A 15,791-nucleotide genomic window follows, 5' to 3' on the forward strand; every position below is an offset into this window, starting at 1 on the left:
TTAATATGCTGCAGCGCCCAAAATGTATCTGGCCGCACTGCTCTCTCTCTCTATCAAGCCCGTCTTCCCTAGAGTTCCAGTCGAGCGAGCCAATACAAAAAAAGAGAAAGAGGCTACACAATAGCCAATCAGAAAATAGCACTGTTGTATCTGGGTAAGATTTCACGCAACAACCAATAAAAAAACATATCCTTGTTTGCTTTATTTATACTGCCAATAATTTAAGACTGTTGTTATTACACAAACTAATTTGTTAAACACATTCAAAAAAAAAAAAACGTAATATGTGGTAACCTCCTGCTGTCATGCTGGAACAATTAAATTAAAAGCCTGTCTCTTATAGACGCCTGGTGTGATGATAGGTTTGGGAAAATAAAAGCCCGGGCTATTATTTGAAGTTTTACGGTATGAATCTTTTACGTTACCAAAAAACTTTCCAAAAACTTGTACAAACCCTGGCGAAGTGCATTAGGCACAGAAATACTCCGTCATACATCCAACTGCTTTTTTGATACTTTGCCTATGTTTAGCATGAGGAATCCAACTCGTTAATAAGTCAGAATGCATGAAATGGCTTTAGACCCTCCGTTTAACAGTTTTTACATTAATCCTCATTACTGCAGACATCTGCCATCATATACAAGCATCTACTGTTATGCATGTAAAGTCTGTGACTTATGTTAACATGATTTTTCTCAAGGTGAAACTAACAGCGCTCAGTATCTGTTAGGTCATCTTAAACTCAACTTCTATTCCGTAAGTGTATTCAACTTGGCTTGAAAATGTGCACCAAGGGTAAAGTATGCACTTTTTGCAAACTTTTCTCTCCAGAAATATGTCACCTGGCTTGGGATGTTGTACTTGCCTCATGACGCAATCCATATGAAAGATAAAGCAAATTTCTAATGCAATCAATGAAATGCAGGCATGCAGTTATTCTGCAGTCTCAGAGGAAGTGTCTGCCGTACTCTCCCCAGACACCTGAACTATATATCATCCTCCTCAACAGCCTGTGTTAATACAGTGAAGTATCTCTTTATATTTTAGACTTGCATTAGTTTATGAGTCTGCAATGTGCTGCTGTGTCCTTTATATAACTTAACAGAGTGCCATTCAGGAATCTAATTAATAAGATTTAAAGCCAGAACTAAACTTTAACAGCTCTGATAGAGACATTTATGAGCATGTCAGTAAATTTTGAAGTCTTAATAATTTTTTGCATGCTGGTATTTTTTGCCTAAAATTTAATTGCCTTTTGTTGCTTATTCCTCACATAATAACATAATAGTTTGTGGTCTGTATTTGTGCTCTGTTCATGTGGAAAATAACAAATAATCTTAAGAGTTGGCATATGCTTTTATCCAAAATGGCTTAGAGGTAATTAAATGTATAAGTTTTATCAGTATATTGCGAGTCGGACCCTTGGGCTGCTAGCGCAAATCTCTACCTACAAGAACACCATTAATACGTTCTCTCTGCATCACTGAATGTCTCTGACCCACCAAATATGTTGTGCTTCATTTGATGAGCAGTACAGCAAGTTTGATTGACAGAGATCATGTACTCTGTTGGCTGTTGTACTTTCTCTCCCTCTCGCAACGTTTCCTTCCTTTTTTCGAAGAAAATCAATGATGAATCATTGGTGCATTGGCTGTGCTTTAGAAGTTTTGTTGAAGTGGCAGAATATATGTTTTTTGTTCTTTGAGAGATTATAGAGCACATACTTCCTGTTTGAGTCCATTCAGAGTCGTTTTGTTTAATTCGCTTTGCGGTAGTGTTTGAGGCACACAATAGAGCACAAGACAGCTGATGCAGACAGCCAACACAAAGTACTGACAATATAATCTATAGTGTGTTCTGGAAGCAATGTTCTTTTATAAAGAAACATAATGGGCTGTACCGGAGGGGTAGTTTTTTCTTACTGAAGAGCTGAAATGAAAACTTTAAATGAATAGGAACTTTAAGAATAAATTTGGTCATTTACTCACCCTGAACCTGTATAACTTTCAGTTTAATGTGAGATACAAAAGGTTACGTTTTGAGTAAAGTACTTACTTTTATTTTCTATATATTAAAAGTAAACACGATTACATAATCAAATAAGTTTGACAAAATTACAATAAATATAGTAAAGGCAGCTTTTGTATTAAAAGTATCCTGTTTAAATCAGACTTCATTTTTATTTCAAATCAAAATTTGAGTCTGTTTTTGAAAGAATAGCTCCAATCCCTATTCACTTCTATGTTATGAAAAAAGCTGCCTTAATGTTCTGCAAAACACTTCCTTAAAGTGTTTTTTTGTGTTTCTCAAAAGAAAGAAAATTGATAAACAACAGTGAATGAATGAAACTAAATCTTTATTATGATTGAACCATTGCTTTAATGCATTTCTTTCTAGGTGTTGATGAGTGATAACCAAGTGCTGGATTAAAGGGACACTCCACTTTTTTTTAAATATGCTCATTTTCAAGCTCCCCTAGAGTTAAGCATTTGTTTTTTACAGTTTTGGAATCCAGTTAGCCGATCTCCAGGTCTTGCGGTAACACTTTTAGCGTAGCTTAGCATAATCCATTGAATCTGATTACATCATTAGCATCGCGCTCAAAAATAACCAAAGAAGATATTTTTCCTATTTAAAACTTGACTGTTCTATAGTTACGTCGTGTACTAAGATCGACGAAAAATTAAAATTTGCAATTTTCTAGGCTGATATGACTAGGAACTATACTCTCATTCTGGCGTAATAATCAAGGATTTTGCTGTCGTACCATAGCTGCAGCAGGCTCAGTAATATTATGCAGCACCTAAAGTAGTCCCCTTGGTAACTTAGCAGGGGGCTATTTTCAGACACTGCACAATATCATTGTAACTACAGAAGAGTAACGTTTTAAATTGGAAAAATATCAAAACTCTTTAGTTATTTTTGAGCGTGATGCTAATGGTCTAATCGGATTCAATGGATTGTGCTAAGCTATGCAAAAAGTGGTACCGCCAGACCCAGAGATCGGCTAAATGGATTCCACTCTATGGGAGCTGGAAAATGTGCATATTTTCAAAAAGAGTGGAGTTTCCTTTAAGAAAGAATAGATTTGTGCTAATAACATGTGTTCAGATAAATGGGATGCTTTGCTTGAAAACGTTCAGTGTAATTTACAGATCTGTTGTGAAAACGTTGGTTTGCTCTGAGCCACATCATTTACAGAATGAATGCAACATTATGCAAGAGATGGAGTCTTATTGATGTTGAATATGATTACAAAATGAGTTCATGAGACTTAAATTCCAGTAACAAGAAAAACATATATATCAAACTTGAAGGAAATGTTTTGAGAATATAGCTATACAATTTCCTTTGCCCTTTTCCTTTTTTGTAGAGTTAACAAAGAATGTTTGCTAAATGGTATTGGCACACAAATAAACAATTACAGTAAAGATGCCAAATAAAACTACAGCTGCGTTTTCATTGTTTGACACTGAATACTACCAATTGACTACAAACAAACAAACCTACATCTGGTGAAGTTGCATGAAAACATACCCAGGTCACATTTTACCCCAAAATGAAAGGAATAAATTTGCTGCAAAAAGCCTGTTTTAGGACTATTAAGATTTTTTTGTATCACAGTAAAGGACTTTTTACACTCAAATATTTATTAGGCTACACTGAAAAAAAATGATTCATTGAATTTAATCAATTTTTTTTAAGGTAAGTGGTTGCAATCAATTTATTTAAGCTACATTTAAACAAAAGTTTTATATTTATTTTACTTTACTAATCTTTTTTGTTTAAATGTAGCTTAAATAAATTTTCTTCCATACAATTTTTATTCATGCAATACAGTAATGTTCCTTACTGTATAACACTGCAATGCATTGTTTTTCAATGTTTGAAGGAAATGCAAGTTATCACCTGATGCCATTAAAAAAAAACTATTATTTTAAAACAATATTTTGGCATTTAAGTTGTGAAAATAAAATAGATTTAGCTTTTTTTGTATTACACAAATTATAATTTGGAGAGAAATAATTGTCATTTTGAATAAAATATCATTATGATATATCTCTCTTTAATTTTGGGATGAAATATGACCCATAAAGGTTCTTGACATATTTTGAGACGCTCACCTGGCTGGAAGCCACAGCTGCTTTTCAGGTATGCTGTCCAGACGATCACCACCTTTTTTGAGGTCACTGTCTCCAGAGGGACGGAGACAGCGACAATGAGAGCATGAAATAGTGAACGTCCAACTCTTCCCCATCGTGAGATTAATGCCACGTGGAGGAAATATAACAGATAGTTTAATTAAGTGCCAGGGCACAAGATTCATCGACTAATTTCTGCAGCTGACAGCGCAAATGAGAGTTCAAAGGTGCGAGCCGGGGAGACACCCTTGAGTGGCTCCATGCTTAATGAATTGAGCGCTTTCCCTATAAAGTTCCTCCACGAAGCAGCATGCACATTAAAGCGTGCCTTCAATGTGTCAGGACAACGTGCCTTCCTTATATACCACACTAGCGCTTGTCCCTGACCGGAGAGAACAGACTCGCGTGCCCTCTGTAGTAATGCTTTAGCCACGCTAGTATTACAAAAGTGACATGCATTCATTAGACTGTGGATGGTATGCTTAATGATGATATATAACCTAATTGAAGTATTTGGAGTTGCATGTATTTCCGCATGAGCGTCTTTTAAAAATGAGATCCTGTGTTTCTATGTCATAAAGAAGTATAATTTACCCATAGATAACAAAAAAGCACCTGCAAAGCCAAATTAAGTTGACCAGGTATTTGGTTGATTCAATGAGTGCTAAAATAAGCACTGCTTTAGCACTTTTGACAATGCTTATATTGTAGATCTTTAGAGAAAATGCATGATTCTACATTTGTAATCTGTTATCAGAGCTGACTGCTGTGCAGGTTTTTGTAAAAGGAGGAACACAACCTTTTCTTATATTTTCATCATAAATGGCAGATTTGAAATAGGTCTGTAATTTGCCAGTTCTCTGGGATCTAATTGTGGTTTCTTAGGCTTAATATCTTTTAAAGCCCGTTGGTGGGATGTTAAAACTATGAACTTTAATCTTTGGTTTAATATTCAGGAATTGTGTTTGTGTAAATTACTGGACATAATTTTTTAAGTCTTCCAAGCCATTTGCAGAGACTGTTATTGTCGTACACTGTGATTATTTCAGATAACTGCTCCCTCACATGAAAAACTGGTTGGTCATTCGGCAAGATCTTATGCTGTAGTCAAATCTTCTTGCTGCAAGCATCTTTCTCTGACCTTTAAATTCAAGCAGGATGTATTTGTTTTGTATTTTTAGAACTACTTCTTGTAAGTTACCCCAGTTCTGATTGGCTAACCTTTGCCTACCAGTTGTTCATATGGGTGAGTGTGGTGGGGACTAGGTGTTCATTTTAATTACCTTGTGGTTATGACTGTTTTTTGATCTTTAGCCTAGCTCACACTACAAATTTACCATGATTTCCCCCTCCTGAATATTTGTGAAAAGTCAGGTCCTGGAGCTTGATTGGTTCTGATGTTCGGCTCAGATTATCATGAAAAGAGTGACGTTTACAGATCAAATCTAAACATACTGTTTCACAGGCAAATCGGGGCCGCCCTGATCATATGTAGCATTGATTTTTATGATTTAAATTCTGAATGATTACATCATTACTTTTACAATAGCCATGAGAGAGGAAGGTTAATGACAGACCTTTTGAAATAGCACCCGTGAAACAAGCTGCTGTATGGGTCTGGTAGACGGTGGAAACTCTTGTTGGAAGTGTGGAAACAACATGACTGCCTGAATAACACATCTGTGAAAATGTATCTTGTTCTTTGGCTAAAAAAAAGAACTTTGAAACAAATAAAAATTGGGACAAATAAAGAACTTTGAACTTGAACTTGAAATCACCTCGGCTTTTAACACACCAGGTGATTGTAGAAAGCTGCTAATGCACTAGCAAGCAAATGTAAGCATTAAAAATAATAACTTTTCGGTTGTGTCCTCTTCCCCGTAAGGTGATGGATGCGCTCGCTGTGGCACGATAATCTTAACTCATTAAAAAAAGTTGCCCTTCTGCCTTTTTTGATTTTCACAAAAGTTTCACAAAATGCCTTCCAGGAAAATTTTCTTCTGTAAATATATATATACATACTACAAATATATTTAAAATGAAAGAACCGACCCTCTGCTTTTAAGCAAACAAACAAACAAACAAACAAACAAAATGAAAAAATGTTTCATCCTATCTTAATTTGTTCTATTTTTATAACTTCTCAAATACGGGTAGGTTTCTTCAAAAGTACAAAATTTTGAGCAAAAAGCTAAAATAATTGCGTTATAATAAAGGGCTTTTGTTAGAGATCAGATTCAGAACGATGATTAAAACATAGACAGAGTTTACCATGTTGTAGAATTAGCTGATGCTTCAGTTTCTTTATAAATTGGGTAAGAGCACCACCTAGTGGATAATATCGGAATTATTGATTACCGTGAAAACTCGTGTCATTGGCAGAGAAATGTTTTTTTTTTATTGACGAGATAACTCGTTAATGGCGGGTAAAGAGTTAATAATATACTCTAGTGTGTGATGTACCATGATTTTCAAATCTTGTAGTGTGAGCGTGTTTAAGATTAAAGAAAAGAAAATATGTCAAGGTTCTCCTGGTGTGTGTTGTAACCAGATTTCATAATCGACCAGGAGTAAAAATCGTGTAGGAAAAAAATTGTGTAGTGCGTGCCCGGTTTTAAGGGGGCGTACACACCAAAGCTTGTTTTTAATTGTTTCCAATGGAAGCGCAGCATTTTTTAAAACAGCCAGCAGCTGGCGGATTTTTTCCATGCTGAAAGCCGGCACTCTGCGGTTTTTCCATGCTCAGCGCGGAGCGTTGAGAGAGATTCTACTTTGGGTGAAAAGCTCAGCTGGTCTATGTCAGTTCTCACACGGCCGTCTAATCACAGTGGAGGAGAGGCGGGACAAGTATCACAACAACCAACCGGCTCACAGCTCAAGTCTCACAGCTACCACAATGGATATAACAATTGTGGAGGGATACTTTTTTGATATAGTCTTTTCAAAAAGGTTTTGTTTTATTTGTTTATATGTTTTTAAATGTTAACACACATAAAATAAGCCAAGCTTATTAAAAAAAATGTAATGAATAAATATTAAGATTGGACCTATTATTAGAATGTGCTTTGATGGGCAACTCACAGACCCCGTGCTTGCAACCTGGTGCCCACGGGCACCATGTTGGAGACCACTGCTCTAGAGCAAAGAATAAATTGAAACGGAGATAATTATGGGAGAGCGCAACCAAAATATGTCTTATAGCATAATGTGAGGCCTTCAGATAAATGACCTTCAGTTATAATGATTGATTTGTGAGTAGTTAGTGCATGTTTACATTACCACATTGTATTTGTATTTTAATACACTTCTATCTTTAAAGAAACATCGCAGGAAGCAATTAAGCGCTGAAATCAGAAAGATTTGTTTTCATAAAATTTTAAATGGTTTAAATTTTTATGAAAACAAACATTAGACATTTAGACATCTTTTCTAGTGACTATTTAGATTTATCTTTGATGTAAAAATTTTATGCACATTACTTTGCTGCCTGTTTTAAAGCTCAAAGAATTTGATTAACAACCAGTTCGGATTCCTGATATTTCTCCATTTGCACTTTAGGTTCACAAATGTTGACTTTTCCTGTGTTTTGGGTAGAAGCTGGACTACAAATATCCATTTTCTGTCACTCTGACTGGCTAACAGTCATTTTACTTTGCAGTGTCCTTAATAGAAATTTAAAGTTGTTTTTCAGTTAACTGCAGCATTTGCAATGGTTATAACTTATGGTTAAAGTTTTACTGTTATTACTTTGTGTCAATGTAGCTACTCTTAAATAAACTTTTATGGGAAACCACAGTGACAACTGTTCCCTAGATTATTCAATATACATTTAAATCTTTAAAAATGACACAAAGTTGTTTTATATTGGTGCCATATTTTCTCTTTTTTTTTGTCAGTACTGTCTAGCTAATATGGGCTGTATAACTGTTTGATATAGGACTTCTTCCAGACCATTCTTAAGTAGGAAATTGTTAAAATTCAAATAGATCACAGAGGCTTTGCTGGTGTGAGATCTTGCGGATAACCTAAATCTTTAAAACCCTGAACCCTGTGTGGTTCTCTGTGAAGATGTGCAAAACATTAATGATATACATGTATAAGGGGATTTATATGATGATATAAAATATGATGTCATCATATGGTGTTTTTATTTAATTAGTCTTTCTTTAGTATTTATAATAATTATTATGATTTTATAAATGTTTCTCTGGTTCTGTGTTTGGCCCGTAAAATGGAGATTGATTTAAATATTCTGCATGATTTTAAATAGGGGTTAATTATTCCCCATGTACTGAAAATAATTTCTTTCTTTAGAGGAACTTCGGAAGCTGAGCTGGTCTGGAATTCCACGGCAGGTGCGTCCCATCACGTGGAAGCTGCTCTCAGTAAGTAGAACAATCCCAGCACCCATTTCTGTTTCAGACGTCCAGCTCATTAAAACACTACAGCACACATCCAGTAAAAGATAAATTAAAGAATACATAATACATTCTAGATAAATACACATAAGTAATTAGGCTTCCCACTAATGACTTAAACTGCCTAGAAGCTCAGAGGTCCAGTGGAGTAATGGATAATATTGAACCATCGCGGTCTCTCTGAATAGGAGCTCTAGAGGTGTAGTGTCTTTAGAGTATGCTTTTTCATAATTATTTTAATGATTCGTATTAATGCATATTTAAGCTGAGTTGCTTCTGCAAAAATTATTCTCTCCAAAGATAAAAGTCTTTAAATGGCCTCAGAATGGCATCAATAATTAATTATATGAAATATAATAATATTAGTGCTGTCAAAGTTATTGCTTCAATGCCATAATTCAACGCAATAAAAGTGCACAACCCATGTACACTTAATGACTGCTTAATAGTCATAAGACACCGTGAAGGGCATGCTGAATGAACTCTATAAATATTTTTACAGTCGCATTGCTAAAGAATCTTCATATGAATAAAGCTGTACAAAGATTAAACTATGTGCACAAAATGGTAAAATCAAATAAACATATTTATACATGGGATACTTGGACCACAAATGTAAATTAACTCACTGATTTTGTAAAATCTTTAAGTTATATCAGCAAATCCTATCAGCTCTGTTAACAGAGAGAGCAAAGCAAAACTTAATAAATAAATAGAAACAAATCATTTTAATCCTTTTCTTAACCTTGATTGTCCCTAGCAAAAATGCATTGTGTTTATGTTTTGGACACTGAAAGTGGTGTCAATATGTGAGACTATACTAACTACTAAGATATTTCCGGGAAAGCTTTTCTTAATAGGTATCTAAGCACTAAGGATGTGCTATTAGTGTTATTGTGTCTCATTCACTTAGCATGCGTGTTTTCATGAACAAATCATGATTCAACAAAAAAATTTGTATCGAAATTTCTTCTAAATGTACGCAAAAATTCAAGAAAACCTAAAACCACTCGTACACAATAATCACATACTCTATAATCAAATGCAAGGCTATAATTATGATGTTTATAATCATGATGTTATATAAAATTGACATGATTATATTTTATATGATATTATTTTCTGTATTATATATTTTTATTCATGATATATATTATTATTATTATATACTAGGGCTGGGCATAGATTAATCTCATACAAAATAAAAGTATTTTTTGCATAATATATGAGTTTGTGCTGTGTGTAAATATTATGTATATTTAAACACACACACATACATATATATACATTTAAGAAATGTTTTATTTTTGTATTGTTTTTTATTTATATATATATATATATAATAGAATATACAAAAATATATATATATACATGTAAATGCTTCTTAAATGCATACATGAATGTGTGTGTGTGTGTATGTATATACATAATAATTACACACAGCACAAGTCATATGTTATGCAAAAATACTTTTATTTTGTATGAGATTAATCTAGATTAATCTATACCCAGCCCTATTATATACATTATATTATACATTATTATAGTCTACTTATTTTTTCTACACATATAAAGAAGATGCACAAAATGAAAAATCTTCATGGTTTCCTTCTTATCTTTTTAAACCTTTATATAAAAGTGTCTGCTTAATGCCTAATTTAAACATCATGTAAATGTAATGAGAAGTCCAACTGTCAATCACTTGATCTCCTGTCTGTTTTATTTTTGATTCAGATGCGCGTCTCTGTCATATTAATTAAATGTCATATTTGTTAACGCATCCAATACTTCTTTAATGTTAAATATGATCATGGATTTATTTTCGAGCTCTTTTGCGTCTATGTCAAACTGCTCTAAAAATTGCAGAAAGCCCTTATATGGAGCTGGTTTGAGTGTGTTATGCAAATTACCAACCTTGTGCACGCGGCCGCTCCTATAGGACACAACAAATGCATTAGCGTATAAAAACAGGTATAAAAACAAACTCATGTGCGTACACACATGTTGTGAATTAGTTTTTGCAAAAAGTTCAAGTGTGCGTATAAATACGAAAAACTTACGCAATTATTAGTGAATGAGACCCAGGGCCCTATTTTAACGATCTGAAACGCAAGTGCGAAGCGCAACGCACAAGTGAGTTTGTGGGCGGATCTTGGGCGCTGTTGCAATTTTCCGGGCGTGAGAAATAACTCTTGCGCCGGGCGCAAATGAATAAGAGGTTGGTCTGAAGCAGTGGCGAACCGTGGGTACTTCAGCTGGGCCTTCAAAATATGCAATGAAGTGCAAATGCCTCTCCATCCATAATACTAGGCTATTCGTATTTCGTTAAATCATACAGTGAACGTGTAAAAATTCTGAGCACGCAAAGTTAAATTACAGAATGGGCATTGTCTGCCTTTAAATGCAGTTTTAAAGTTTAAAATTACTTTAATCTAACTGATAAACACAAATACAGACTCTGCTGCTCTGTAATGACAGGGGCTCTGTAAATTTGCATTTAACAAGCTTAAATTATGTTCTTTATTTTATTTTTTATTTTTTGGAAATATATATTTAGCTGTAGGATACCTTGTTTGTCTTTTTCATAAGGGGAAATATAGCACCCTGCGTTCTCAGTGCACCTCCTTGTGGCTTATAACTGTTTTTATAAGATATGCCCATCGGGTATAGCGAGGAAAAAAATATTTGAATGTTTTCGCATTCTCTCAGATTTAGTTAGGAAATTATATTGTATGTAATTCGGCGTCGTCTGTCAGTCATTACTTTCCTCACGTAACAAGTGAAACTGTCAGGAAGTAAAAGTATAATTAAACCCATTAGTTTTCTCGTGTTCGCGTCATATGAACAGGCTCCTCTGCACGCGCTTCTCACAGCTGTGCTCTTCACGAGTACGCGCATAAGTAATTTCGTTTTTACCTCAGCCCTATCAAGCTAGCCACAACGTCAATCACGTTTTCCGCCATTTACCTCAACCACTCTCACCGCAGAGATTCGGGCCATTAGACTGTATTAATATTAACAGTCTATGATCTTCGTCTTTGGTGTTTTACGGCAGCTCGCATCCAGTTTGTTGCATACTTAGGACTTCATGAAGGCTTACAATGTATTGTTTTTTACCCGCCCACTTGAAATCAAAACGTGATTGGTCGATTTGCCCGTCACTCTCCACACCAAAACACATAGCTTGGCCTTCCCGGGGATTCATGAAGTCCTAACCAATGAATGAGCCAGATAACCGGGCCTTAATAGAGACAGACGATTCTGATTGGATTAGATGTTTTCATGACATAAACCTGACAGTAAGCTTAACGTTAGAACATAGATGAGAGAAAATATATTACATGTATTGTATTAAATTAAATTAAATAGAAATTAAAAAATGTAAAAACATATTTTTATTGAATACTATATTATTTATTATTTATTTATAAAAAATCTTTTTATTAAATTTGTAAGGCCTTCTCTGAAGGCGTAGAAGGCCCTGAAGGTTCCCCACTGGTCTGAAGTAGGTTCATTATTCATAGGTGTGGTTTGGGCGTAACGTCAAATAAACCAATCAGAACGCTATCCAACATTCCCTTTAAACGCAAGGGCGCAAGTTCCATGGCGGGTTGCTATTGTTATGACGGATTTACCAGGCGTACGCCAGGAGCGGTTTACAGCCGAGGAGACCCACGTTCTTGTAAGAGCAGTCAAACACTGAGAAGTTGTTTTGTATGGGGATAGGAGAAACCCGCCCAAATCAGCGTAGGCTAAACAGGCGTGAGAGGAAATAGCCACAGTCTCATTAGCTGGCATCCCCATTGTTGCGCCAGCATAAATCGGGCACGCCGTGTAACGGGAGGTGGATCTGCCTCTACACCGACCCAGCAGAGGACATCGCTGCGTCCACCCTCACCGCTGAAAAGGTTTGGGGGCTTTGAAATCGGTGCAAAATACAAATGATACATGCGTCACTGACAAAGTCAATTGCGCTGGGTGCAAGATAGGGCCCCCAATGTTTTAAAAACTATTACCTGAGTAGAGAAAGTGTTTACGCTTATATAACAACCCTTTCATTATTTACTCAATATGATGTCTTTCTGAACCTGTATGCTGCTATTTTTCTAAGAAACCGAAGGAAATTGCTGCATAGCGTTAGCTATTCAATAACCATCCATGGTGAGAAGATACTGTCCAGCTTTAAGAAATAACACCAATAAAAAAGTAGGGATGGGACAATTACCGGTTTCACGATTAACAACGATAAAATGTCCTCACGGTTAGTATTATCTTTTAAAGCAGACATATCATGCTTTTAAATCTGTCCTTTTTACATATAAATCATCTATTTGTGGTCTATGTAAAGCGAAACTGCAATGCTTGGGTCTGAATTCCTCATTATTATAGCCCCACAGGCCCCCTTTCTACCCCTTTTCTGATGTGCATCTGAGAGCAACTCGTTTTGGTACTGTCTTTTTAAATGCACGTCATACCCTGCCCCCTCTCCAGGTTGCAGAGGTGACACTCGGTTAAACTCCACCCCGTTCGGCCATTTTTGTAGTTTTATAGCAGAGATACGATTATCTAGCTGCACAGTAACTTTTTTTTACTCGTTATTCACAAAATGTCAACAACGGAAGACTTGTCCACCCAGCCTTATATGTTCGCGCCAGAGTCGGAAACGGACTGAGAGGAAAATGAAGACGACGAACCTGCAGAACAACGTCTTCATATGAAGGTATCGCAATGGTGTGAGGCTGCACCCTCCGGAGGTCGCATATCTAGGCTGCATACGTCATCAAGACGGTCTTATTTCAGAATATTAACAATTATAAAGTTTACTTTTATTCTTAGTTAATCGTAAGTTGTTGTAATATGCTCATGACTTGCAAATGTGATGCTCAGTTAACTTAAACCAGGCTTGATGCCCAAAAGCGATCTCCGCAGGCTGCAGCCTTCGGAGTGAGAAACAGCACTGCTAAACCATGACCACCGTGTACTTTACTTTTTTACTTTAAGTTATAAACTGCTTACCGAAGTGCTCTGCTCGTCGTCTCCAAAGAAAGAAGTAATTGACTCCTCAATCAGACGAAGTCTATCGGCAAATCCTTCTTTATACTGGTGGAGATTGGTGAAGTAGTTATCCTTAAAGTGCCTCGGGCACACAAAAATGACTTTACCCACAGATGTGAGTACATTTCTTACGCTCTCGTAACTTCTGCATCCTTGAGCTTGGACTACAATATCGCAGCGAGAAATATAAAATGGCGGATTGCTCGTAGTGTTGGGCTGGAAGTCGATGTCCTTATTTAGCAGTTCCGCTGCAAATACTGTGACGTAATTGTTCAAAAAACGTAATAGATCATAGAAAAATCAGAACCGGTTGGAAAATATGACCAAAACAGAATATAAAGATATCAACAAAGCACCTGAAGAGACTAATTTCAACTTTTATGTACTTATAAACACTACAAATATACAACAAAATGCATTTAAGAGCCAAGAAAGTGGATTTAGCATGATATGTCTCCTTTAAAATTTAGTTATCATTACAACCGTGTTTGATAACTGTGATTTTGAAAACTCGTGGTAAATCCTGTCCAGCCAGACTGACGCAGGCGCACACATGCGACATAATTTTTTGCATAAGAAGGAATTTCAGGGATAATGTATTGTATTCATTCACGGTAAACTTTTAGACAGATTTTTTTTTTACCACAGAAATAATTTCAGGGGCATGAAATATTAAATTGTGATTTTCAAAAATAAAACCATCTCATTTAAACAACACCATGATAATATTGATAACCGTGATAACTTTGGTCACCATAATCATGATATGATATTTTCATACCGTTCCATCCCTATAAAATAGCAATGTTTGAGGAACAAACTACAAATTCACTTCAACTGAATCTCATGTCTAGCCTGCTATAAGATTAAATAAACAGTGCAACTCGTAGTTTATAAATGCTTATGTATGTATTCAAAATTTTAGCTAGCGCAACCTAGGCTCACATGTCAAAAAAGTATGATTGTAAGTGAACAATAACTTAAATTTTGATCTGTTTGTAAATCCCTCTGAAATGTTTTGTAATCCATGAATGTTTACTGTATAATACAACTGTGTAATTGACGATTGTACTTGGCAGTTCGATGGGTTGGCTTGTGTGGTTGTATCCTCCGACACAGATGGGCAGGGATCTGCCCTCATGCCACAGTGATAGATGAAGTGTCATCCTGAACCAGGATGGCGCAAAAGATGGTGTTTTCATAACCCGAACCCCATTTAGGCAAATATGTGGTCTTAGATACATAGAATCATCAAATTTACCCATCTGACCTTCATTTGCCTATGGCTAGCTCATCTGTCATCTTGACTGGACGGCAGCCCTATTCAATCAAACCCCATCGATCTACACTATTGAGCTGCTGCTCAGGTGTGTGGCGTGCAAGTTCATTGCTATGTGTGTGTATTTGTGTTTGAGCAACTGTGAACAGCTGGAACTCATCTTTTAACAAGAGTAATGACTGGCAGAGGATGGCGCCACTGTTTAAACGGGTGTTTTAATGCATGATCAATTCTGCGCATCCTGCTGATGTCTCAAACTGCCAGTCGCACACGCCCAACGCTTTACTAAGAATTCATTTATGTTTCGTCAGCCGGCTACTAAAAAATAAAGATTTAATTTGCTTTGTTTGCTGAATTGATTCCTAATCTCTATTTTCAGTAAGCATATGTTGTCAGAGCAGATTTTGACTGGTGATATTACAGGAAGTTTGCCACTGTTATTATTGCTTTGAATGTGGCGCATTACATCTTAAGTAGGAGAAAGTAGTAAGCAGAAGAAGCTTGAAAGAAGCACGTTTGGTGCTATAGAAGGTATTGGAGAATACAGCGTCGCAAGATCATCACCGTCAATTCCCTCGAGTGCTTGTGATGTGTATAGATCCAATGTGTTGCCGCGCTTTCATGTCAAATCGCAAGGTTTGATTGTGTTAATGGAGTGCAATGTAACATGTTCATCCTTTTGTAAAAAAAATCAGTTTAAGCCTCTGCATCATAAATAAGCAATATGCTCAGATTGGTTAGCTTGCCGTGTGTTGCAATTCGCTTACCACCTACCGCACATTGTCCGGAAACATCACATCCCTTGCCATTATGGGTAATTGCATGTACTTAAGTGTATTGTAAACGGTGGGGACAATATTGCCTTACCATTTTGATCCAGCGAGTCAGACTCAGGGA

At 36.0% G+C, this 15,791-nt stretch overlaps 1 protein-coding gene across 3 annotated transcripts in view; it reads left to right on the forward strand.

Moving 5' to 3' along the window:
• The window catches only part of tbc1d22a (TBC1 domain family, member 22a), a 150,884-nt gene that overhangs the window by 12,237 nt on the left and 122,856 nt on the right, over window positions 1-15,791 (forward strand). For all 3 annotated transcript variants that reach the window (XM_065263442.2, XM_065263444.2, XM_065263443.2), the window contains exon 5: window positions 8,457-8,527. In XM_065263442.2, coding sequence (XP_065119514.1) covers window positions 8,457-8,527 — 71 coding nt within the window. The remainder of the gene's footprint in view (window positions 1-8,456; window positions 8,528-15,791) is intronic.

Source organism: Paramisgurnus dabryanus, chromosome 1, assembly GCF_030506205.2.
Source record: "Paramisgurnus dabryanus chromosome 1, PD_genome_1.1, whole genome shotgun sequence".
NCBI lineage: Eukaryota > Metazoa > Chordata > Actinopteri > Cypriniformes > Cobitidae > Paramisgurnus > Paramisgurnus dabryanus.